Source organism: Microcaecilia unicolor, chromosome 1 (genome assembly GCF_901765095.1).
Source record: "Microcaecilia unicolor chromosome 1, aMicUni1.1, whole genome shotgun sequence".
NCBI classification, from domain to species: domain Eukaryota; kingdom Metazoa; phylum Chordata; class Amphibia; order Gymnophiona; family Siphonopidae; genus Microcaecilia; species Microcaecilia unicolor.
Genome location: NC_044031.1, coordinates 322,268,935 through 322,292,526, shown reverse-complemented (window position 1 = coordinate 322,292,526; position 23,592 = coordinate 322,268,935). Strand labels below are relative to the sequence as shown.

At 47.7% G+C, this 23,592-nt stretch overlaps 1 protein-coding gene across 3 annotated transcripts in view; it reads left to right on the top strand.

The window, feature by feature from the left end:
* CAGE1 (cancer antigen 1) overlaps window positions 1–23,592 on the top strand; it is a 358,253-nt gene that overhangs the window by 141,328 nt on the left and 193,333 nt on the right. For all 3 annotated transcript variants that reach the window (XR_003942755.1, XR_003942753.1, XM_030208903.1), the window contains exon 4: window positions 22,037–22,587. Coding sequence is in view for 1 of the 3 variants with exons in the window: in XM_030208903.1 (XP_030064763.1) it covers window positions 22,037–22,587 (551 nt within the window). In the remaining 2 variants the exon portion in view is untranslated. The remainder of the gene's footprint in view (window positions 1–22,036; window positions 22,588–23,592) is intronic.

Below are 23,592 nucleotides of genomic sequence, written 5' to 3'. Positions count from 1 at the left end.
ATACACAGACGCTTTTCTGCTGGGTAGAGGGACTAGATAGGGGTGTCCTAACCTAGCGGATAAGAGATCTAGTGGATATAACAGGGGTGATGGTCAATGGGGTACCTGAAAAAAGGCATTCAGGACTTATCATTATAGTTGATTACCATAGAATCTCATAACAGAGAATTCTTTCTACAACTGCATTTGGCACAGAAGACTAGGAAATATAATGGAATAGTTCATGACTCAAATTGATTTCAGATAGTCAGGAATCTGACTGTGTCAATTAACCAGTGAATACTTAGATATAACACAAAAAACAAGTAAGATAATGCCTCTTACTATTACTAATAATAAAAACAAAAAAGGTGGGAATATAAAAGCTAGGCTATCCAAAGATTGGAACCAAACTGAACTTAAAATAACCAGCGTTTAATATTTTCAAACAAGTGATGATAAAACAATTACACATAAAAACTGACTCGACACAACGTTGTGTTTCGGCCGGATAGGCCTACATCAGGAGTCTTATGATACAAGTATCGCTTTTGCGGAGTTTTGCTGTGACAGATTATTTACACAATGGTCTTTCTAAAGACCACTCATTAGGTTCTGTCTATGTTTTGAGATTCAATCATTATACTAGTTGATGTTCTCATTTCAGCATTTAATCATAAGACTCTTGATGTAGGCCTATCCGGCCGAAACACAACGTTGTGTTGAGTCAGTTTTTATGTGTAATTGTTTTATTATCACTTGTTTGAAAATATTAAACGCTGGTTATTTTAAGTTCAGTTTGGTTCCAATCTTTGGATAGCCTGGCTTTTATATTCCCACCTTTTTTGTTTTTATCCTTATGCCTCGTGGGATCTATTGAGTTCTCCACTTTTGTGGATTCTCTCTAGACTCTTACTATTACTATAAATTTCAGGTGAGAATTAGTTCCTTTCCAGTCTTTTTATTGTAAGAGTCCATGGGGACTTCGTTAAATCCTTTTTATGAGGCTCACTTTCAAGCTACAGCTGATAATATCCCTCAGTTTTATCTGGGAGGGCTATAACCGCCTGTAAATGATAAAACTACACCGCAAAGATTAGATTTCCTTCTTATATACATTAGAGTTAAAGTTTGCAACATGCAACTTAACAGAAAAATGCTTTCATGAGACTTTCAGTAATTATCTCATTTAATGTTAAACCTAAACATACTGTTTAGACTCAGAAGAGCTAATGACAAGCTTTGAACTCAAACTAATCTAGTTATCTTTTATCTTCAGTCTTCAATATTCCATGTGAAATAGGTACAGTATAAAACTTTCTCTCGGTGTTGAACTTTAAAAAGAATACAAATCCTAATGGGGCGGCAGGCTTGTGTCCTTGGCTGGCCTTTACAAGCTTAGCAATACTGTTTCCTATAGACCAGGCAAGAACTAGCACGTAGTCCTCTGCAATTTTTCTAAATTTCTAAATTTGGGATAGTATTGTACCTTAAATATGAATCGCATCCCTGCTGTGCTGTAATGTACCTGGCCTAGGTACATGAAAGCAACATGCAGGAACAGGGGCAGAATGCAAAGTGCATCCAGCCTGTCTCCAAGAATCAAATTCCAATTGTGACACCTTTGCTTGGGCTTGTATAACAATTTGTAAGGGAGGTAAGGAGTCGGCGTTACTAGGTACGTGGAAGGCAGAGTATGATGGTTTTCGAAAGCAGCCACCCTTAGTGAAAGAGTTTCCACGAGATTCCTTAATGTGGACTTGAGAATGGCCCTCACAATTAACAATAACAATTACCTGTGGGTGCATGGTAAATTTAAACAAGGCAGAGACATGGGGCAATACAAATTGGTTGCACTGAAGATGTGAGGAAACCCCCAATTTCCCAAATTCCTGAGTAATTCCATATTCTCCGAGGACAATCAGGCTGCTTGTTCTCACGACTGGGTGACGTCCGCGGCAGCCCCCACCAACCGGAAGAAGCTTCGCGGGCGGTCCGCACGCAGGGCACGCCCACCGCGCATGCGCGGCCGTCTTCCCGCCAGTCTTCGCCGACGCGATTTTTCCGTCGATGTCCTCGAAGGTCCCGAGTGGATTTAAGAAGTGTGGTCGGTGCGGCCGGCCTATCTCGCAGACCGACACCCACGCTTGGTGCCTCCAGTGCCTCGGGCCGGAGCACAATATCAAGTCGTGTTCTTTGTGTCTTGGTCTCCAGAAACGGACTCAGGTTGCGAGGCAAGTCCTTCGGGACCGTCTTTTTGGAACTTGCGCCGGCCCGTCGACCTCGACAGCATCGGTATCGACGGCCGGTTCTTCGGTACCGGTATCGGTGTCCGCGAAATCGGCACCGATGGCATCGACCCCAGGAGTACAGGTCCCGTCGGCCCGCCGGTCCTCCGGTGACGATAGGGGTGAGAGGCCGCGTGGGCAATCGGCCCCGGTCACTCCCTCTGCTCATGGCCCTCGGGACCGAACCCTGTCCGACCCGGCCCCCCGAGACCGAGGGGGATCGACCTCCTCCTCCTCCGTTCCACCTGGCGCCGATGACGGGCACCGCAAAAAACAGAAGCAGCACCGTCATCGGTCCCCATCGGTGCGCCCGGCCCTCGGTGCCGGAGAGGAGTCGACGCCGAAGCGTCCGTGTCGAGAGGAAAGGTCCCCCTCGGTAGTGGAGGTACCGGCACGTCAGGGTCCCAGCACTTCGGTGCAGTCTCCTGGACCCTAACAGCTTCCGGCACCGACGCCTCTACCGGCCCCCCCCCCCCGTCTTTCCCGACAGCGGGCCTGGACGAGTGCCTCCGAGCCATCCTTCCGGGGATCCTGGAAGGGCTGATGCGCCAGGCTGTGCCGGTGCCGGGGGTGCTTGCGCCCTCGGTGCCGTTGACTGTGGCGCCAGTGAGCTCTAGCCCAGTGCCGAGGCCTTCGACACCGCCGCTGCTTGCGGCGCCGGTCTCGACCGCCACGCAGGTGGAGTCCCCGTCGACGTCGATGGAGGGAGCTTCGTCCCCGCCGGCACGGGAGTCCACCGCTCGACGACACCGAGGCCTCGGTGCCTCGACGTCGAGCCGGGCCCGGTTGAGGACTCAGCTGCATGAGCTTATGTCCGATACCGAGGAAGAGGCCTCGTGGGGGGAAGAGGAGGACCCCAGATATTTCTCCTCAGAGGAGTCTGTGGGCCTTCCCTCTGACCCCACGCCTTCACCAGAGAGGAAGCTCTCGCCTCCTGAGAGCCTCTCCTTTGCCTCCTTTGTCAGGGACATGTCTATATGCATTCCCTTCCCCGTGGGCTCTGTGGATGAGCCGAGGGCTGAGATGCTCGAGGTCCTCGACTATCCATCTCCACCTAGAGAGTCCTCCACGGTGCCGTTGCACAATGTCCTTAAGGAGACACTGCTTCGGAATTGGATGCGACCATTATCTAATCCCACCATCCCCAAGAAAGCAGAGTCCCAGTACAGAATTCACTCGGACCCAGAGTTAATGCGGCCCCAATTGCCTTATGACTCGGCGGTCGTGGATTCTGCTCTCAAGAGGGCACGGAGTTCGAGGGATACCGCCTCGGCGCCCCCGGGGTGGGAGTCTCGCACTCTGGACTCGTTTGGGAGGAAGGCCTACCAATCTTCCATGCTCGTGACCCGCATCCAATCTTACCAGCTCTACACGAGCATCCACATGCGGAACAATGTGAAGCAACTGGCGGACCTGGTTGACAAGCTCCCGCCGGAGCAGTCCAGGCCTTATCAGGAGGTGGTCAGGCAGCTGAAGGCGTGCAGAAAGTTCCTGTCCAGGGGTATCTATGACACCTGTGACGTGGCATCTCGTGCTGCGGCCCAAGGCATAGTGATGCACAGGCTCTCATGGCTGCGTGCCTCTGACCTGGACAACCGCACCCAGCAGAGACTGGCCGACGTCCCTTGCCGGGGGGATAATATTTTTGGTGAGAAGGTCGAGCAGCTGGTGGACCAACTGCATCAGCGGGAAACCGCCCTCGACAAGCTCTCCCACCGGGCGCCTTCAGCATCCACCTCAGCAGGTGGACGTTTTTCCTGGGCCCGGCAGGCTGTGCCCTATTCTTTTGCCAAGCGTAGGTACACCCAGCCGGCCCGAAGGCCTCGTCAGGCACAGGGTCAGCCCCAGTGCGCTCGTTCTCGTCAACAGCGTGCGCCTAAGCAGCCCCCTGCGCCTCCACAGCAAAAGCCGGGGACGGGCTTTTGACTGGATCCACGGGAACATAGCCGCCCTCAAAGTGTCCGTACCGGACGATCTGCCGGTCGGAGGGAGGTTAAAATTTTTTCACCAAAGGTGGCCTCTCATAACCTCCGACCAGTGGGTTCTCCAAATAGTGCGGTGCGGATACGCCCTGAATTTGGCCTCCCTGCCACCAAATTGTCCTCCGGGAGCTCAATCCTTCAGCTCCCATCACAAGCAGGTATTTGCAGAGGAACTCTCCGCCCTTCTCAGCGCCAATGCGGTCGAGCCCGTACCAGGAAGGGCAGGGATTCTATTCCAGGTACTTCCTTGTGGAAAAGAAAACAGGGGGGATGCGTCCCATCCTAGACCTGAGAGGCCTGAACAAATTCCTGGTCAAAGAAAAGTTCAGGATGCTTTCCTTGGACACCCTTCTGCCAATGATTCAGAAAAACGATTGGCTATGTTCCCTGGATTTAAAGGACGCATACACTCACATCCCGATACTGCCAGCTCACAGACAGTATCTCAGATTCCGCCTGGGCGCACGGCACTTTCAGTATTGTGTGCTGCCCTTTGGGCTCGCCTCTGCCCCACGAGTGTTTACAAAGTGCCTCGTGGTGGTAGCGGCGTATCTACGCAAGCTGGGAGTGCACGTGTTCCCATATCTCGACGATTGGCTGGTCAAGAACACCTCGGAGGCGGGAGCCCTCCGGTCTGTGCAGTGCACTATTCAACTTCTGGAGCTGCTGGGGTTTGTGATAAATTACCCAAAGTCCCATCTCCAGGCAACACAGTCTCTGGAATTCATAGGAGCTCTGCTGAATACCCAGACGGCTCGGGCCTTCCTTCCCGAAGCGAGGGCCAACAACCTCCTGTCCCTGACTTCGCAGACCAGAGCGTCTCAGCAGGTCACAGCTCGGCAGATGTTGAGACTTCTGGGTCATATGGCCTCCACAGTCCATGTGACTCCCATGGCTCGTCTTCACATGAGATCTGCTCAATGGACCCTAGCTTCCCAGTGGTTCCAAGCCACCGGGAATCTAGAAGATGTCATCCGCCTCTCCACCAGTTGCCGCACTTCACTGCTCTGGTGGACCATTCGGACCAATTTGACCCTGGGACGTCCATTCCAAATTCCTCAGCCCACGAAAGTGCTGACGACGGATGCATCTCGCCTGGGGTGGGGAGCTCATGTCGATGGGCTTCACACCCAGGGTCTGTGGTCCCTCCAGGAAAAGGATTTGCAGATCAACCTCCTGGAGCTCCGAGCGATCTGGAACGCACTGAAGGCTTTCAGAGATCGGCTGTCCTGCCAAATTATCCAAATTCGGACAGACAATCAGGTTGCAATGTATTACACCAACAAGCAGGGGGGCACCGGATCTCGCCCCTTGTGTCAGGAAGCCGTCGGGATGTGGCGTTGGGCTTGCCAGTTCGGCATGCTCCTCCAAGCCACATACCTGGCAGGTGTAAACAACAGTCTGGCCGACAGACTGAGCAGAGTCATGCAACCGCACGAGTGGTCGCTTCATTCCAGAGTGGTACGCAAGATCTTCCGAGAGTGGGGCACCCCCTCGGTGGACCTTTTCGCCTCTCAGACCAACCACAAGCTGCCTCTGTTCTGTTCCAGACTTCAGGCACACGGCAGGCTAGCGTCGGATGCCTTTCTCCTTCATTGGGGGACCGGCCTCCTGTATGCTTATCCTCCCATACCTTTGGTGGGGAAGACCTTACTGAAGCTCAAGCAAGACCGCGGCACCATGATTCTGATTGCGCCCTTTTGGCCCCGTCAGATCTGGTTCCCTCTTCTTCTGGAGTTGTCCTCAGAAGAACCGTGGAGATTGGAGTGTTTTCCGACTCTCATTTCGCAGAACGACGGAGCGTTGCTGCACCCCAACCTTCAGTCTCTGGCTCTCACGGCCTGGATGTTGAGGGCGTAGACTTCGCTGCGTTGGGTCTGTCTGAGGGTGTCTCCCGTGTCTTGCTTGCCTCTAGGAAGGATTCCACTAAAAAGAGTTACTTTTTCAAGTGGAGGAGGTTTGTCGTTTGGTGTGAGAGCAGGGCCCTAGAACCTCGTTCTTGCCCTGCACAGAACCTGCTTGAATACCTTCTGCACTTATCAGAGTCTGGCCTCAAGACCAACTCAGTAAGGAATCACCTTAGTGCGATTAGTGCTTACCATTATCGTGTGGAAGGTAAAGCCATCTCTGGAGAGCCTTTAGTCGTTCGATTCATGAGAGGCTTGCTTTTGTCAAAGCCCCCTATCAAGCCTCCTACAGTGTCATGGGATCTCAACGTCGTCCTCACCCAGCTGATGAAACCTCCTTTTGAGCCACTGAATTCCTGCCATCTGAAGTACTTGACCTGGAAGGTCATTTTCTTGGTGGCAGTTACTTCAGCTCGTAGGGTCAGTGAGCTTCAAGCCCTGGTAGTTCATGCTCCATATACCAAATTTCATCACAACAGAGTAGTGCTCCGTACCCACCCAAAGTTCCTGCCGAAGGTGGTGTCGGAGTTCCATCTTAACCAGTCAATTGTCTTGCCAACATTCTTCCCCAGGCCTCATACCCGCCCTGCTGAACGTCAGTTGCACACATTGGGACTGCAAGAGAGCATTGGCCTTCTACTTGGAGCGGACACAGCCCCACAGACAGTCCGCCCAATTGTTTGTTTCTTTCGACCCTAACAGGCTAGGGGTCGCTGTCGGGAAACGCACCATCTCCAATTGGCTAGCAGATTGCATTTCCTTCACTTACGCCCAGGCTGGGCTGACTCTTGAGGGTCATGTCACGGCTCATAGTGTTAGAGCCATGGCAGCGTCAGTGGCCCACTTGAAGTCAGCCACTATTGAAGAGATTTGCAAGGCTGCGACGTGGTCATCTGTCCACACATTCACATCACATTACTGCCTCCAGCAGGATACCCGACGCGACAGTCGGTTCGGGCAGTCGGTACTGCAGAATCTGTTTGGGGTGTAAATCCAACTCCACCCTCCAGGACCCGAATTTATTCTGGTCAGGCTGCACTCTCAGTTAGTTGTTCTTCGTAGGTCAATTTTCTGTTGTATCCTCGCCGTTGCGAGGTTCAATTGACCTGGGTTCTTGTTTTGAGTGAGCCTGAGAGCTAGGGATACCCCAGTCGTGAGAACAAGCAGCCTGCTTGTCCTCGGAGAAAGTGAATGATACATACCTGTAGCAGGTGTTCTCCGAGGACAGCAGGCTGATTGTTCTCACCTACCCTCCCTCCTCCCCTTTGGAGTTGCGTTTTCATCTTTTTTGCTTGTCATTCAACTGGCGGGAACGGTCGCGCACGGGCGGGAAGATGGCCGCGCATGCGCGATGGGCGTGCCCTGCGTGCGGACCACCCGCGAAGCTTCTTCCGGTTGGTGGGGGCTGCCGCGGACGTCACCCAGTCGTGAGAACAATCAGCCTGCTGTCCTCGGAGAACACCTGCTACAGGTATGTATCATTCACTTACTTAACACATATCAGTGTCTCTGGTAACAGAACTATCAGTAGCAATTTCATTGGCATAGATTAAAGCAACAATTTTAGCACTACGAGCCTGTTAACGTAACACTGTCAAACTATGTCTAAAAAAATAACACAACTGACATATCCAGCCCATAGTTACCCTTGGCTGTCTCTGAGACCAAAGCCATCCACAAGGAACTCAGTCCATGATATGCAAACAGAGTAGCAAGTGGGACGAGGTTTGGTATATATTTCTTAAACAACATAAAGAAGTCCTGCCTTTACAATGGTGTTATGATCAAAAAAGCTAATCATGTGTTTGCTTTATTTAAATTTACCACAGGCACCTACTGTTTCAAATAATACAAATTCGTATATTAGTACAGTTGGCAACAGCGTAAAAGGCAAACAAAAGTAATAATCTAATACAGAAATATATCAATATGTTATCTCCTCTCTGCTTCCAGTAAGTAACACAATAAAACCCAAGAATATCTGCCAATGAAACATTAAGAACATTATAGACATGAACATTAATCCAAACTACCCACAAATATATAGAAACACATCACAGATAATCATTTAACATAATTACATTATGATGTATAATACCACAAAGGTACCCCTATGAATGAATATATATATATATAGATAGATAGATAGATAGATATAGATTCCCCCTCCTCTGGTGGAGCCAAAATGCCATGCTTTAAAAGAAAATTTCTGGTTTAATTTGTTAAATTTTAATTAAGTCCCCATTAACAGGGACAGCACTAAAATCAAGTTGAGGTTTAAAACTGAACTATCACAACAGTAAACCTTATAATCCAATGAGACTGGAATGAGAAAACTCTTAATGAGTACAAGGGCAGTCAATGGAAGTTAAGTTAACTGCAGGACATCATTAATGGCCAAACAGATTTTCAGCTCAAAGGGAAAAAGCATTTTATGGCTATAGTGTCATCAGCTACTATAGCAAAATGCAATGCAAGAAAAACAGTCTGTTTCAAAGAAAAAAGTCTTGTTGATAGAGTTCAGGATCCTCTTACAATACTAAAAGTTTAGTGATGTCAAACAGAAGTGAAGTTTTTATCACTTATATTTAGGTTAACATAAAGAAAGGCAATTTACAGCAGAATGTTTCTAATATACATTCTGCTTAAAGTGCATCTCACTGCCCCTCTGCAAAACATCACAAGTTCTAATTCAGTTGTTCCAACAGCAGCTTTTGAAAGGAGAACAAAAGAAGAGAACTTATCTCTGCTCTCTATCCAAACAAACCCTGCTGTGAAGCAATTAAAAAAATGTTCAAAAAGGAATGGCTTTTCTCTCCCCAGATCAACTTAAAAAAATGGTTAGTACACAAAAGGGTTCTCTTGTTCTTACTCATACCAAATTTGTACAAAGACTGCCTGCAACTATAAGAAATATATCCCTTCAACATATGAATACAAAGGAATACATACCAGCTTATAATCGAACGAGAAAAACGCCCAAGTTCCGACCTAAATCGGGAGATGGGCGTTTATCTCACAAAAACGAATAACGCGGTATAATCAAAAGCCGAATTTGGGACGCTTTCAACTGCACTCCGTCGTGGATGCGGACAAAGTTGACGGGGGCGTGTCGAAGGCGTGTCGAAGGCGGAACTGGGGCGTGGTTATCGGGCGAACAGAGATGGGCGCCCTTTCGCCGATAATGGAAGAAAAATATGCGATTTTAGCGAGAATTTAGGGCACTTTTCCTGGACCCTGTTTTTCCACGAATAAGGCCCCAAAAAGTGCCCTAAATGACCAGATGACCACTGGAGGGAATCGGGGATGACCTCCCCTGACTTCCCCAGTGGTCACAAACCCCCTCCCAGCACAAAATATGACGTTTCACAACTTTTTCTTTTCACCCTCAAATGTCATACCCACCTCCCTGGCAGCAGTATGCAGGTTACTGGAGCACTTATTAGGGGGTGCAGTGGACTTCAGGCAGGTGGACCCAGGCCCATCCCCCCCTACCTGTTACAATTGTGCTGCTTAATGCGTTAGTCATCCAACCCCCCCAAACCCACTGTACCCACATGTAGGTGCCCCCCCTTCACCCCTTAGGGCTATAGTAATGGTGTAGACTTGTGGGCAGTGGGTTTTGAGGGGGATTTGGGAGGCTCAACACACAAGGGAAGGGTGCTATGCACCTGGGAGCTCTTTTACCTTTTTTTTTTGTTTTGTAAAAGTGCCCCCTAGGGTGCCCGGTTGGTGTTCTGGCATGTGAGGGGGACTAGTGCACTACGAATCATGGCCCCTTCCACGAACAAATGCCTTGGATGTATTCGTTTTTGAGCTGGGCGCTTTCATTTTCCATTATCACTGAATAACAAAAACGCCCAGCTCACAAAGTAGCGAATAACATATGGGCGTCTATTTTTTTCGAAAATACGGTTGGCTCCGCCCCTTCACGGACCCGTTCTCGGAGATAAACGCCCATGGAGATAGGCGTTATCGTTCGATTATGCCCCTCATAGTAAACTAATACCACATTGCCAAACATTTAAAATTTATCTTTTATATGGGAAGTACAAAAATAAAATTATACTCTAAGTGGACCTCGCCAATCCTGGGCAATTGGTTTCCTCCTCAGTAGGGTGCTTCTCACTTCTTTTTTCCTGTTATGAGAACTGGTCAGAATGAGCCGCATCTTGCTCATCCTGGCAGATTTTTGACCCACAAAAATCTGTTATCTGGCTCCCCAGCCAGATAAGCCTATTACACTAGGCTGTTCAAGTGATCCTCCTCTGAACTGCTCATGCCGAAAGCAATCTCAATTAACCACTTTGCAAGTATATTATATACCCAATCAATTAACAAAAATCTTGTTTCTCATATAATTAGTGCTTTCCATTAAAATCCATTATTGCAGAAGGGAAATTTAACCTTCTGTATAAGAATCGTGCAGCCTTTCAATACCATGGCAATTCATTAGTGTAATTTAGTTGGTAACAGTTCACCCTTAAAGATGAAACAGAAGTCAAGAGACATAGCTAAAAAAAAGCAGTAAAACACAAGAAAGGGGGATTAACAAGGCAAACAAAAACTGTGGAATTCCATTTTGCAAATCTAAAAGTAATTCACTGACCTTTTTCTGTAGAAGTTAATTCACTTTAGTTCTTGGAAGCATGTCTGCAAATTAGAAAGCCTAAACACCAGAGTACATCTAGTGCTGACTTAGATGTGTGTATGATATTGATCATTCTGCCAAAGACCATATTGACAATTTAATCATTATCAACAAAATTACTATATATAAAAAATATTTGCACGCAAAATACACAAAGGTAGGAGGGCTTTTTTTGGGTCGATGATGACATTAGTCACAAGTAGGACCTTTACATCCCAGTGATCGTTGAGACCCTTTCTCCCCCAACATCATACACACATCTAAGTGAACACTAGGTCTACTCTGGTGTTTAGGCTATATATTTGAGGTAGTAGACCATTCAAGTCAGTATACATTTTTAAGTGCAAATTAGAAAGTGCACTGGCGATAAACCTTGATATATATAATAGAATTGTCTCACCTCCAGTGCTTGCTTCCCAATTGCAAAGATAGCTTTCCCCGTACAGGCCACCAAATTGTTGATTCGCCATTATATAAATAAATCCAAAATCTATAACTGGTCCAATGTGAATTAGTCATTTATTTTAGATTTGCATTACTTGTTAACAAGGAGGAATACCAGCAATGACCTTAGTCTCTGTAGGTTCTCCTAGATATCGTACAAAGTGATTTTATTTTTATAGCATAAACTACAGATGATGTAATGTATCCATTCAAATAAGGGATAACTAATACAAAGATGGGGAGGATTAGAAAGAAAACAGATAAAAAAAAATCACAGGACCATAAATATATCAATCTGGTGCCTAAGAAGGGAAAAGTAAACATTCCTACAGAAAGCTTATCTCTTAGCTATTGCCTATAGCTGCCTGGACAATTCTGAGGTTAAAGGTGAAGGCTGAGAGAACAAGTCAGTCTTATATAAATTAACAACATTTTCTACTATTTTTTCAGTATAAAGAATTTAACTCTTTATTGAACAGTTCCACACTACTTTAGGGGCCCTTTTAGAAAGCGGCGATAAGGCCAACACGATCTTACCATACGCTAATCTGGAGCTACCGCTGGCCCAACTTGGGCACCGGTGGTAGTTCTAGCCCTAGCCAGCGCCATTTCCTGCACTAGGGAAAATTGGCCTGTATTTTTTAGCACAGCACTAACCTGGCAGTAACCGGGCAGCACTGCGCACTACCCAGTTACTACAAAGTTAGCACAGGAGCCCTTACTGCCACCTCAATGGGTGGAAGTTAGTGCTCCCCCCCCCCCCCCCCCCCGTATGGCCACGCAGTAAGGTCCACAGTGCACAGCAAAAATGGCTCCTGCCGCTAGCACAGGGCCCTTTTTAATGTAACTTGGTAAAAGGACCCCTTAGTGCATAGGATCAAATTGGATCTTAATGAATGGTCCTGGGGAACTTTCTCCTGGATGATATATATGGCTATTATTGAAATTAATGTCCTTCTGAAGTTTTTATATCTTTTTCAGTCCTTACCTATTCCGATTCCACTGGCTATTATTTGGTGCTGGCAGAAGATTATTTTTGCTTTGATATGCCCCGCCCTCACGGAAACAGGAAGTGATGAGGGCGGGACACAGTGAGGGAAGGCCCGAAGGGAGGCGATCTGCCACTTTCACACTGAGGTGACTGAGGCGCTGCCGATTTGAATGCAGGGGGCCCGGTCACGGTGGCGGTCGGAGGGGGGATATCGACGGAACCGAGGGCAGGCAGGTGAGACCGTGGACTGCAGCGCTGATGGCCTGAGAGCAGGAGAGGGAGGCAACAGTGGTAGAGATTAGGGGGGGGCGACGTGGGTGGCCCTGTGGGCGGCCTTGCCCCGAGCCCAGCTCGGTCTCTCGGCGACCCTGCTAGCTAGCAAGAAACCAAGCTAGTAAACTTCACTCTGAGAGAGGTGAGGGAAGGCAGGGAAGAGAAGAGAGAGTCGCTTACTCCTGCTGGAATTCTATGCCAAAAAATAAATATTCTGGACACAAAATTGACAAATTCTGCAAGTTTATTTGTCACAATTTAAACAACATTTTACTAATTATCCAGAATGTCAGTACAATCCAATATTTTCATTAAATTTTATTTGAAGGGGGTTTATACATGGACAGGGCTCCCACATGCATGTGTAAGTTACACATATCTCCAACATCTGGGCACGAACACATCAGCTCTATGGCTGGCATTACAGCTCACACCTAAATTCTAGGTGCATAGTTCACCTGTTAGAGTAAAGCGAAGATACTTACCTGTAGCAGGTATTCTCTGAGGACAGAAGGCTGATTTTATTTTTTTTGTTACGTTTGTACCCCGCGCTTTCCCACTCATGGCAGGCTCAATGTGGCTTACATGGGGCAAAGGAGGGTTAAGTGCCTTGCCCAGAGTCACAAGGAGCTGCCTGTGGCTGAAGTAGGAATCAAACTCAGTTCCTCAGTTCCCCAGGACCAAAGTCCACCACCCTAACCACTAGGCCACTCCTCCACGCCAATTGTACGACCCAATTGTTCTTACAATTGGGTCGTTGTCCACGGTGGCCCAGGAATTGGTAAAGAAATTTTGCAAGCAAAAATAAAGTCGGGAAAGTTCTGTGGCGCAAACAGCACGCACCGCGCATGTGTGAACGTCTTCCCACCTGCCGCACGAGCGTGTCTCCTTAGTTTAATCAAAAAGCATATAAAAAAGAAACAACAATAACAACAACAACTCTAAAGGGGAGGAGGGTGGGTTTGGGAGAACAATCAGCCTGCTGTCCTCAGAGAATACCTGCTACAGGTAAGTATCTTCGCTTTCTCCGAGGACAAGCAGGTTGCTTGTTCTCACAATTAGGGTATCCCTAGCAACCAGGCTCACTCAAAACAATGAACATTGGTCAATTGGGCCTTGCAACGGCGAGGACATAACATAGATTGACCTAAAAACAAAAATCAACTAACTGAGAGTGCAGCCTGGAACAGAATCAGAATGGGTCTAGGGGGGGTGGAGTTTGATTCTAAACCCCGAACATATTCTGCAGCACCGCCTGTCCGAACCGACTGTCGCGTCGGGTATCCTGCTGGAGGCAGTAGTGAGATGTGAATGTGTGGACTGATGACCACGTTGTAGCCTTGCAAATCTCTTCAATACAGGCTGACTTCAAGTGAGCCACTGATGCAGCCATGGCTCTGACATTATGAGCCATGACATGGCCCTTCAGAGACAGCCCAGCTGGGCATAAGTGAAGGAAATGCAATCTGCTAGCTAATTGGAGATTGTGCATTTTCCGATGGCGACTCCCCTCCTTTTGGGGTCGAAAAAACAAACAACTGGGTGAACTGTCTGAAGGGCTTTGTCCGATCCACGTAAAAGGCCAATGCTCTCTTGCAGTCCAAGGTTTGTAAACTGATTTCGCCAGGGTGGGTATGAGGACAGGGAAAAAATGTTGGCAAGACAATTGACTGGTTCAGATAGAACTCCGGAACTACCTTCGGCAGGAACGTAGGGTGCGTGAGGAGGACTACTCTGTTGTGATGGAACTTGATATAAGGTGCATGAACTACCAAGGCCTGAAGCTCACTGACTCTACGAGCTGAAGTAACAGCCACCAAGAAAACGACCTTCCAGGTCAAGTACTTCAGATGGCAGGAATTCAGTGGCTCGAAAGGAGCTTTCATCAGCTGGGTGAGAACAGCGTTGAGATCCCATGACACTGGTGGAGGTTTGACTGGGGCCTTTGAGAAAAGCAAACTTCTCATGAATCAAACAACTAAAGGCTGTCCAGAGATAGGCTTACCCTCTACACAGCAATGATAAGCACTAATCGCACTAAGGTGAACTCTTACAGAGTTGATATGGAGACCAGACTCTGACATGTGTAGAAGGTTTTCAAGCAGGGTCTGTGTAGGACAAGAAAGGGGATCTAGGGCCTTGCTGTCACACCAGATAGCAAACCTCCTCCATTTGAAAGAGTAACACCTCTTTGTGAAATCTTTCCTGGAAGCAAGCAAGACTCGAGAGACACCCTCTGAAAGACCCAAGGAGGCAACTTCTAAGCTGTCAACATCCAGGCCGTGAGAGCCAGAGACTGGAGGTTGGGCTGTAGAAGCGACCCCTTGTTCTGAGTGATGAGGGTTGGAAAACATTCCAATCTCCACGGTTCCTCGGAGGACAACTCCAGATGAAGAGGGAACCAAATCTGACGTGGCCAGAAGGGTGCAATCAGGATCATGGTTCCGTGGGCTTGCCTGAGTTTCAGCAAAGTCTTCCCTACTAGAGGTATGGGAGGATATGCATACAGAAGGCCTATTCCCCAATGTAGGAGAAAGGCATCTGACGCTAGTCGGTTGTGGGCCTGAAGCCTGTAACAGAACTGAGGAACCTTGTGATTGATCTGAGTGGCAAAAAGATCCACCGAGGGGGTTCCCCATGCTCGCAAGATCTTGCGGACTACGCCCATGTTCAGTGACCACTCGTGAGGTTGCATTATCCTGCTCAACCTGTCGGCCAGACTGTTGTTTACGCCTGCCAGATAAGTGGCTTGGAGAAACATGCCGTGACGGCAAGCCCAAAGCCACATCTGGACGGCTTTCTGACACAGAGGGCGAGATCCGGTGCCCCCCTGCTTGTTGGTGTAATACATAGCAATCTGATTGTCTGAATCAAAATGGTTTGGTTTGACAGCTGGTCTTTGGCAGCTCGTAATTCCAGGAGGTTGATCTGAAGACCTTTTCCTGAGAGGACCAAAGTCCTTGAGTGTGAAGTCCATCTACATGAGCTCCCCAGGAGGGATGCATCCGTCGTCAGCACTTTTTGCGGCTGAGGGATTTGGAATGGACGTCCCAAATTTGATCGAATCATCCACCACTGCACGGAATTGCGAAAGTCGGTGGACAGTTGGATCTCAACTTCCCGCAGCTTGATACCACTGGGAAGCTAGGGTCCATTGAGCTGATCTCATGCAGAGACGTGCCATGGGAATCACGTGAACCGTGGAGGCCATGTGCCCCAGAAGTCTCAACATTTGCCGAGCCGTGACTACTAATACTACTACTATACATTATTACTACTATAAATCATTTCTATAGTGACCTGTTGAGACGCTCGAACCATAGGGACATAAGATTGTCTGCCCTCGTCTCGGGGAGAAAAGCTCGAGCTCTCTTTGTGTTCAACAGTGCTCCAATGAACTCCAGTTATTGGACTGGGACGAGATGGGACTTGGGATAATTTATGATGAACCCCAGTAGCTCCAACACCTGAATAGTCATTTGCATGGACTGTAGAGCACCCGCTTCCGTTGTACTGTTCACCAGCTGTAGGGGATTATATATATGTTTTTGTAAGAGGCCAATTTCCTACCTATGTACTCGCTTTTGTCTAGGGGGCGTGGCCTCTGCCCAACATTAGCTGCATGGAAAATAACGGACAGACCAATGGAATATATTAGTTTATTTATACAGCGTTATATACAAAAATATAGAAAACTCTTATCAGCTTATAGCATCAGCAATTCCTGATTGCACACACAATGATACCCAAAAATATAGGGAATAACTATGATTATCCTATGGCTAAAATCTGTAATGACAGATAAACACAATACCAAGATCCTAATGATTACCACACAAATCTTATACTAGGCTAACAGCAACTAGAGATCATAAATCCTGACGTCACACATCTGATGGGTCCGAGCACAGACTAATTATCTAACCCAGCCTGAAGGAAGTAAACTATGATCTCACCGTCCCGGTTTCCAGATCAGATTCCTTCCAATGCCTCAGCCGAAGGTCTCAGCGAGGTCCCACAAGCTCAGGTGATGCACTTGTCTTGATCAGCCACATATGATACAGACTCAGTATAGATCCTGTAGACAGCTGTAACCTGGGGAGAAGCTTTGCCAGGTATTATCAGTAAGTCTCTTAGGAAAATCAGGTGCTTGCAGAAATGCAAGTGTTATCTTCTTCTTTGCTTCTGTTCTTCTTCCTAGTTCTTCAGCAACTCTCAGGAACTAGTTTCTTTCTGTTCCCGCTTCTCAGATCCATCAGTTTTCAGGGAGCCAATCAGAAATAATCCCATCATGTACTCCCAACATCTGTCTGAAGCCTCCTTTGTCCGTCTTATCTCGTACTCTCTCTCCCTCTCTCCCAAGGACATGCATTTTCTCCAGATACAGAGTGACCTTGGAGGTGGTGCAGGCTTCAGTAAATCTATTACACGCTGGAATGCTGCCTTCTGCACAGTTGGTAGCCAGACATATAGGTGAAAGGTTGCAGCGTCCATTTTGTCTGTAAAGGTGCTCTCATATGCACACAGGGTAGGCGAGATCACAGCAAATACTCCTACACAGCCAATCGTCAAGATAAGGGAAGACATGCACTCCCAGTCTGCGTAGCGACGCTGCGACTACAGCCATGCACTTTGTAAACACTGTGGGTGCAGATTTCAAACCAAAGGGTAACTAACAGTACTGAAAGTGCTGTGTTCCTAGCCAAAACCGAAGCTACTTCCTATGAGCTGGGAGTATCGAGATATGGGTGTAAGCATCCTTTAAGTCCAGAGAGCATAGCCAATCGTTTTCCTGAATCATGGGGAAAAGGGTGCCCAGGGAAACCATCCTGAACTTCTCTCGGACTAGAAATTTGTTTAGGGCCCTTAGGTCTAGGATGGGACGCACCCCCCCCCCCCCCCCCCCCGTTTTCTTTTGCACAAGAAAGTACCTGGAATAGAATCCCAACCCTTCTTCCCCTGGTGGAACGGGTTTGACCGCATTGGCCTTTAGAAGGGCAGAGAGTTCCTCTGCAAGTACCTGCCTGTGGTGGGAGCTGTAAGAATGAGCTCCTGGTGGGCAATTTGAAGGTTTGGGTTCCAGATTGAGGGTGTATCCTAACCGTACTATTTGAAGAACCCGCCGGTCGGAGGTTATGAGAGGCCACCTTTGGTGAAAAAATATCAACCTCCCCCCGACCGGCAAGTCGTCCGGTACGGATACCTTTACAGAGGCTATGCTGAACTGGAGCCAGTCAAAAGCCCATCCCTTGCTTTTGCTGGGGAGCAGAATGGGCCTTAGAAGTACGCGGTTGACGAGAGAGAGCGCAACAGTGCGCTGGGGCTGAGCCTGGGCAGGCTGCTGAGAAGCAGGAGTAGGAATAGGGAGCACTTCTCTTCCCTCCAAAAAAACCTCCTAGATGAGGAGGGTATAGCAGAAGGCGCCCAGTGGGAGAGAGAATCCATCACATCATTATGCTTTTTAATCTGATTAATAAGATTCTCTACTATTTCTCCAAAAAGATTGTCCCCCCAGCAAGGAACATCCGCCATCTGCCACTGGACCGAATGATCCAGGTCAAAGACACGCAGCCATGAGAGTCTGCGCATCACTATATCTAGAGCAGTGATCCTGGATGTCACATCAGAAGTGTCAAAAGTACCCCTGGCCAGGAACTTGCGACACGCCTTCTGCTGCCTGACCACCTGGCGAAAAGGCTCGGCCAACTCCGCAGGGAGTGCATCAACCAAGCTGGACAGTTGACTTATCGAGTCCCACAAGTATACGCTCATGAAGATCTTGGCAGCGAGCATAGCGGCCTGATACGTCTTCCTCCCAAAAGAGTCAAGAGTCCTAGCTTCTCTGCCTGGGGGCGCCAAAGCATAGTCTCTAGTACTCCTAGCTCTCTTGAGAGTGGAATTCACCACCATGGAATTGTAGGGTAACTGGGACCTCATCAACCCAGGTTCACCGTGGATCCGGTATTGGGACTGTGCGTTTTTGGGAACCACCGGGCCAGTCAGAGGGGCGGACCAGTTTCTCATAAGGACTTCCTTCAGTACCTTATGGAGAGGGACTGTCACAGCCTCTTTAGGTGGAGAAAAATAATCGAGGACCTCGAGCATGTCAGACCTGGGCTCATCCTCAACCTCCACAGGGAAAGGAATAGCTGTAGCCATTTCCTGGACAAAAGAGGAAAATGACAGACTCTCTGGTGGATATAGTCTTTCCAGCGGAGAAGGGTCAGAGGGAATCCCAAAAGACTCATCGGAAGAGAAGTACCTGGGATCTTCCTCTGATTCCCATGAGCGCTCCTGCTCAGTGTCAGACACAACCTGAGTCAAAGTACTCTGACACTGGACCTGTCTCGACACCGAGGAACGATGTCCTCTGTGGCGATGTCGAGAGATGAACGCCCGATCCGACTGCGGCGAAGCTCCCTCCACCGACGTCTAAGGGGAGCCGACCTGGGTGGCAACCAACGCAGATGCCGCAAGCGGCACCGCAGTCAGAGACCTCACCACAGGTGAAGGGCCAGGCACTGCTACAGCAGATGGCACAGAGGGCACAAGCACCCCCGACATCGAAGCTGATTGGCGCAGTAAGCCTTCCAGAAGTTCTGGAAACAAGGCCCGGATGCGCTCGTCAAGAGCTGCCATCGGAGAAGGCTGCAGGGTCGGTGGAACAGGTGGCGTCATAATCCGTGGAGGCTCGGGAGCAGGTACCGGACTGCTAGGAGAGTGATGCATCAGTACCTCCTGTATCGATGGGGAGCGATCCTCTCGGTGCCGAATCTCTCGATGCCCAGGAGCTCCCGGTACCATGCGTTGAAGGAGAACAATGCTTCTTATCCTTTGCTTGACGCCCGTTGAGACTCCTCGGTACCGAAGAGGAAGACGTGGAATCCTGACGTCTCCTCTGGGCCGGGTCCGATGAAGGTCGGTCCCGGGGGGCCTGCATAACAGGAGGCCTCGAGACAGGTGGAGACCCACTCGACGCCTCACTGCTCCCAGCGCATTGGTCTCTCAGCAGCCATGACCTTGCTCCTCGACGTCGATGCTCCTGTCGATGTCGACGACGACGACCTCGGTACCGATGTCGACGTCGAAGGTCCAGACTGAGCCCCAAAAAGCTTTTCCCGTTGGGCTTCTCGAGACGCTTGGGTCCGTTTCTTCATACAAAGACACAGACTGCAAGAGGCTGGCCTATGGTCGGGCCCAAGGCACTGAATACACATCGAGTGAGTATCGGTATCGGAGATGGTCCAGTTGCACCGAGTACAACATTTGAAGCTGCTAGGTGTCTTCGATGACATGGAAGAAAACACAGCTTCGGCGAAATCAAACGACGCGATTATGCCAAAAAGGATAGAACCCAACCGCACAGCCCAAAGGCTGGCCACTTCGAAAAAGAAAGGAAACTTTAAATGGACAAAAAATAAGGAGTCTATGGGAAACTTTTTTTTTTTTTTTAAATTCAGGTTATAAAAGAAGCAAAAAAGGAAGACGAGAGAAGTCTTATTCCTGGACCTTACGGAGCGGTAGCGAAAAACACTGCCGCAACTAACCGCGGACAAAAAAAAGACTAAGGAGACACGCTCTTGTGGGGGCGGGAAGACATTTGCGCATGCGCAGTGCGTGCTGTTTGCACAACCAAACTTTCCCAACTTTATTTTTGCTTGCAAAATTTCTTTCCCGGTTCCTGGGCTGCTGTGGACGACAACCAAATTGTGAGAACAATCAGCCTGCTTGTCTTCGGAGAATTTAGTATTCTGTTACAGAATTATCCTGATGTGTGTGTGGATGTGCCCTCCTGCATCTACACTATGTTTTTTCCCCTGCCCCCTTGCATCCACATCATGTTTTTCCCCAGCTCCCCTGCATCCACACTATGCTTTTTTCCCTACCCCCCTGCATCCACACACCGCCACCCTTCCTCACCTGAACTACATCGGTCCTCATCAGGGCAGGAAAGAACCCAACTCTTTCCTGCCCTGCCGATTCATCCAAATGGCCGTGGAGACTTCATGCAGCAGCCTCACAAGACTACCGCTTGAAGTCTCGGCGGCCATTTTGAAGAAGTGCACCAGCCAGAGAGTAGCGGGAGTGGGCAGGCAGGAAAGAGTGGTGTTCTTTCTTGCCCCGAAGAAGACCAATGTAGTTTGGGTGAGGCCAGTAGAGCAGGTGAAGGTAGGGGAGGGCCAGCGAGGATCGAAAGGGGGGGGGGGACGATGAGGATCAAAGAGCCACTAGAGGGACAGGCTACAAAAAAGAAAATGTTTCTGTGTTAACCGACATACAGCTTTGCTTTCTGTGCTGTAGCATACTTTCTTTCCCTCCGAGTGCTGTAATGAACCTCCCCCTTTGTCCCATGATGCGCGTCCTGACGCCTGATTGGCCCAAATAACCAGATTGCCTGGATTCTGCACGAAAATGCAGAATCCTGTACCCCCTGGGGAATTCAGCACAGAATTCCAGCAGGAGTAGTTTCTGGACCAGAGGTAGGGCTGGGGCAGTACAGCTTAAGTATCTCAAACAGTGTAATTATGCTTCTTTTTAAAAAACAACAAACGATAGTACAACTGTAAACAGCCAAAAAATATAGAAAGGTGGGAGTGGAGCACCGCTATACTAATAAAAAACATGTCACGTTTGAGCAGCGCATTTAAACTGAACCACGTAAACGCCAATGACTCAGTATTCTAAACAACTGGTGGCAGGTAGTAATGGTTAAGTGAGCATTGCCTGATCAGGCCATTTTATAGGGGGGTGCTAATATGTCAGGGGCCATAATGTGGGCAGGCCATTTTGTCAGAGACTATTATGTTGGGGGCTTTTTTGTTAGTTTTTTTTTTTTTTTACCATCACTGTTTTGTCTCGGGGCTTTTTGACAGAGCTATTTTGACTCAGTACCACCTTTATGTATTAAAGTGGAGTGTCATGACTTATTCATGTACAGATGAATCATTCTGGATTTAGGATGGTTGTACATATGAACCTGATCAGTCAGATCAGTTTAATCTTACATGTACTTGTCTGGGTATTGTGAATATCTAATTCCCAACGCTAGCAGTCTGGCTTTCTTCCTTTCATCTAAAACCTAGTAAGGAAGCTGGCTAACATTGAACAAGGTATCTTGCTGGACAAGAACAATATCAAAATGATAAAGCAAAATTACCCTACAGAATAATATGACAGCATATCCTCCACTGAATCCAAGGAACTCTCCTGATATTCAGCCCTGTGGATTAAATAGTAAAGTATTCCTTCCTTAAGCAGTGTCATTGTAATCCTAGTCATGTGTCCCAGGTTATTTATTCTGTGCAGTCTGTGCTAATCATTGTGAAGGAGTAGCCTAATGGTTAGTGCAGTGGCCAAAGAACTAGCGGAACTGGGTTCAATTCCCAAGGCAGCTCTTTGTGGCGCTGGGCAAGTCACTTAACCCTCCATTGTAAACTGTTTTGATTGTAACCACAGAACGGTGTATCAAATCCCATCCCCTTTCCCTTTCATCTAACTTTATCTTTGTTTTTCTGGACTAGATTCAGACCTTGATTATTTGCCGAAAGAAGAATCATCTGCAAATATCAATGAATCCAGTGAAACTGGCAGTGAACCTGCTTCATGGGATGGGAAGAAATCCTTGTATAGCAAAAAATCATTACCTGAAAAGGACTCTAAGGAACCATTGACTATGGAAGGGCTGCATTTACAAGACACATTGCATGAGATGCCTAAAGAAGACAACGTGAGCCAAAAAAACTCTGTTGTTGAAAATACCTTATTTGAAGCCATTAGTAATAAGATTTCAAAAGAAAATGAATTCTCAGTGAGGAAGAACAGCCAACCAGCTCCAGAAGATGAGATCATCATGCAGAGTGAAGTAGACACATTTGCAGGAACACAAAAATCTTTGCTTGACTGTATTGTCAGGGCCTGTAGCAAGGAGGTAGCTCTTTTCCTAACCCAACCAGCTAACTCTCTAGTCCGTTCCTTAATTAAGAGGCACTCATGTCCTGACAGGATCAACTTTAGTTTGAACAAGGATATCTTAAATGCATCTGACAAAACATCTAATGATATAGAAACAAAGGTAAGATTTATATTGCTCTTTAATATGAAAAGAGAGAAGTATCTAGAATCATTGAGTGCATAAATTCTACCCAAATAGCAAAAATACAGGAGCCTTCAAAATCAGGACACAGTTTCCTTAATCATATAACTTGAATGTCAATTCTTTCCTCAATGACTCAACACGGGCCATGTTTTGGCGCTAAGTGCCTGCATCAGGGGTCAAAAAAGTTGTGACAGCTAAGGAGCATCAGAGTTTACTCCTTTTAGGGTGACAAGATGAGTTGTCCTGTTGGATGCCAAAGAACTTGTCATTCAGTAAAATGGAGCAATGACGATCCTTCTTACTCGTCCTTACTCCATTTTACCGAATGACAAAGTATATTTCTTTGGCATCCAACGGGACAAGGACAATTCATCTTAATTGTCACCCTAAAAAGGAGTAAGCTCTGCTGCTCCTTAGATGTCACAACTTTTTTGACCCCTGATGCAGGCGCTTAGCGCCAAAATATGGCCAGTGTTGGGTCATTAAGGGAAGAATAGCACCGGTCTCAACACAGATCCCTGCAGCACTCCACTGTTCACCCTCCTCCATTGAGAGAAATGACCATTTAACCATACCCTCTGTTTTTTGTCCAATAACCAATTCCTAATCCACACCAGAACCTTGCCGCCTATCCCATGATTCTTTCATTTTCTCAGGAGTATCTCATGAGGAACTTTATCAAAAGCTTTCTGAAAATTGAGATATACTGCATCAACTGCATGTTTATTCACGCCTTCAAAGAAATGAAGCAAATTGATGAGGCAAGACTTTCCTTGGCTGAACCCATGCTGACTGTTTCCCATTAAACCATGTTTTTCTGTGTGTTCTGTAATTTTATTCTTTATAATAGTTTCCACTATTTTGCCTGGCACTGACATCAGGCTTACCGGTCTATAATTTTCCGTATCACCCCTGAACTCTTTTTAAAAATTGGTGTCACATTGACCACCCTCCAATCTTCAGGTACTACAGATGATTTTA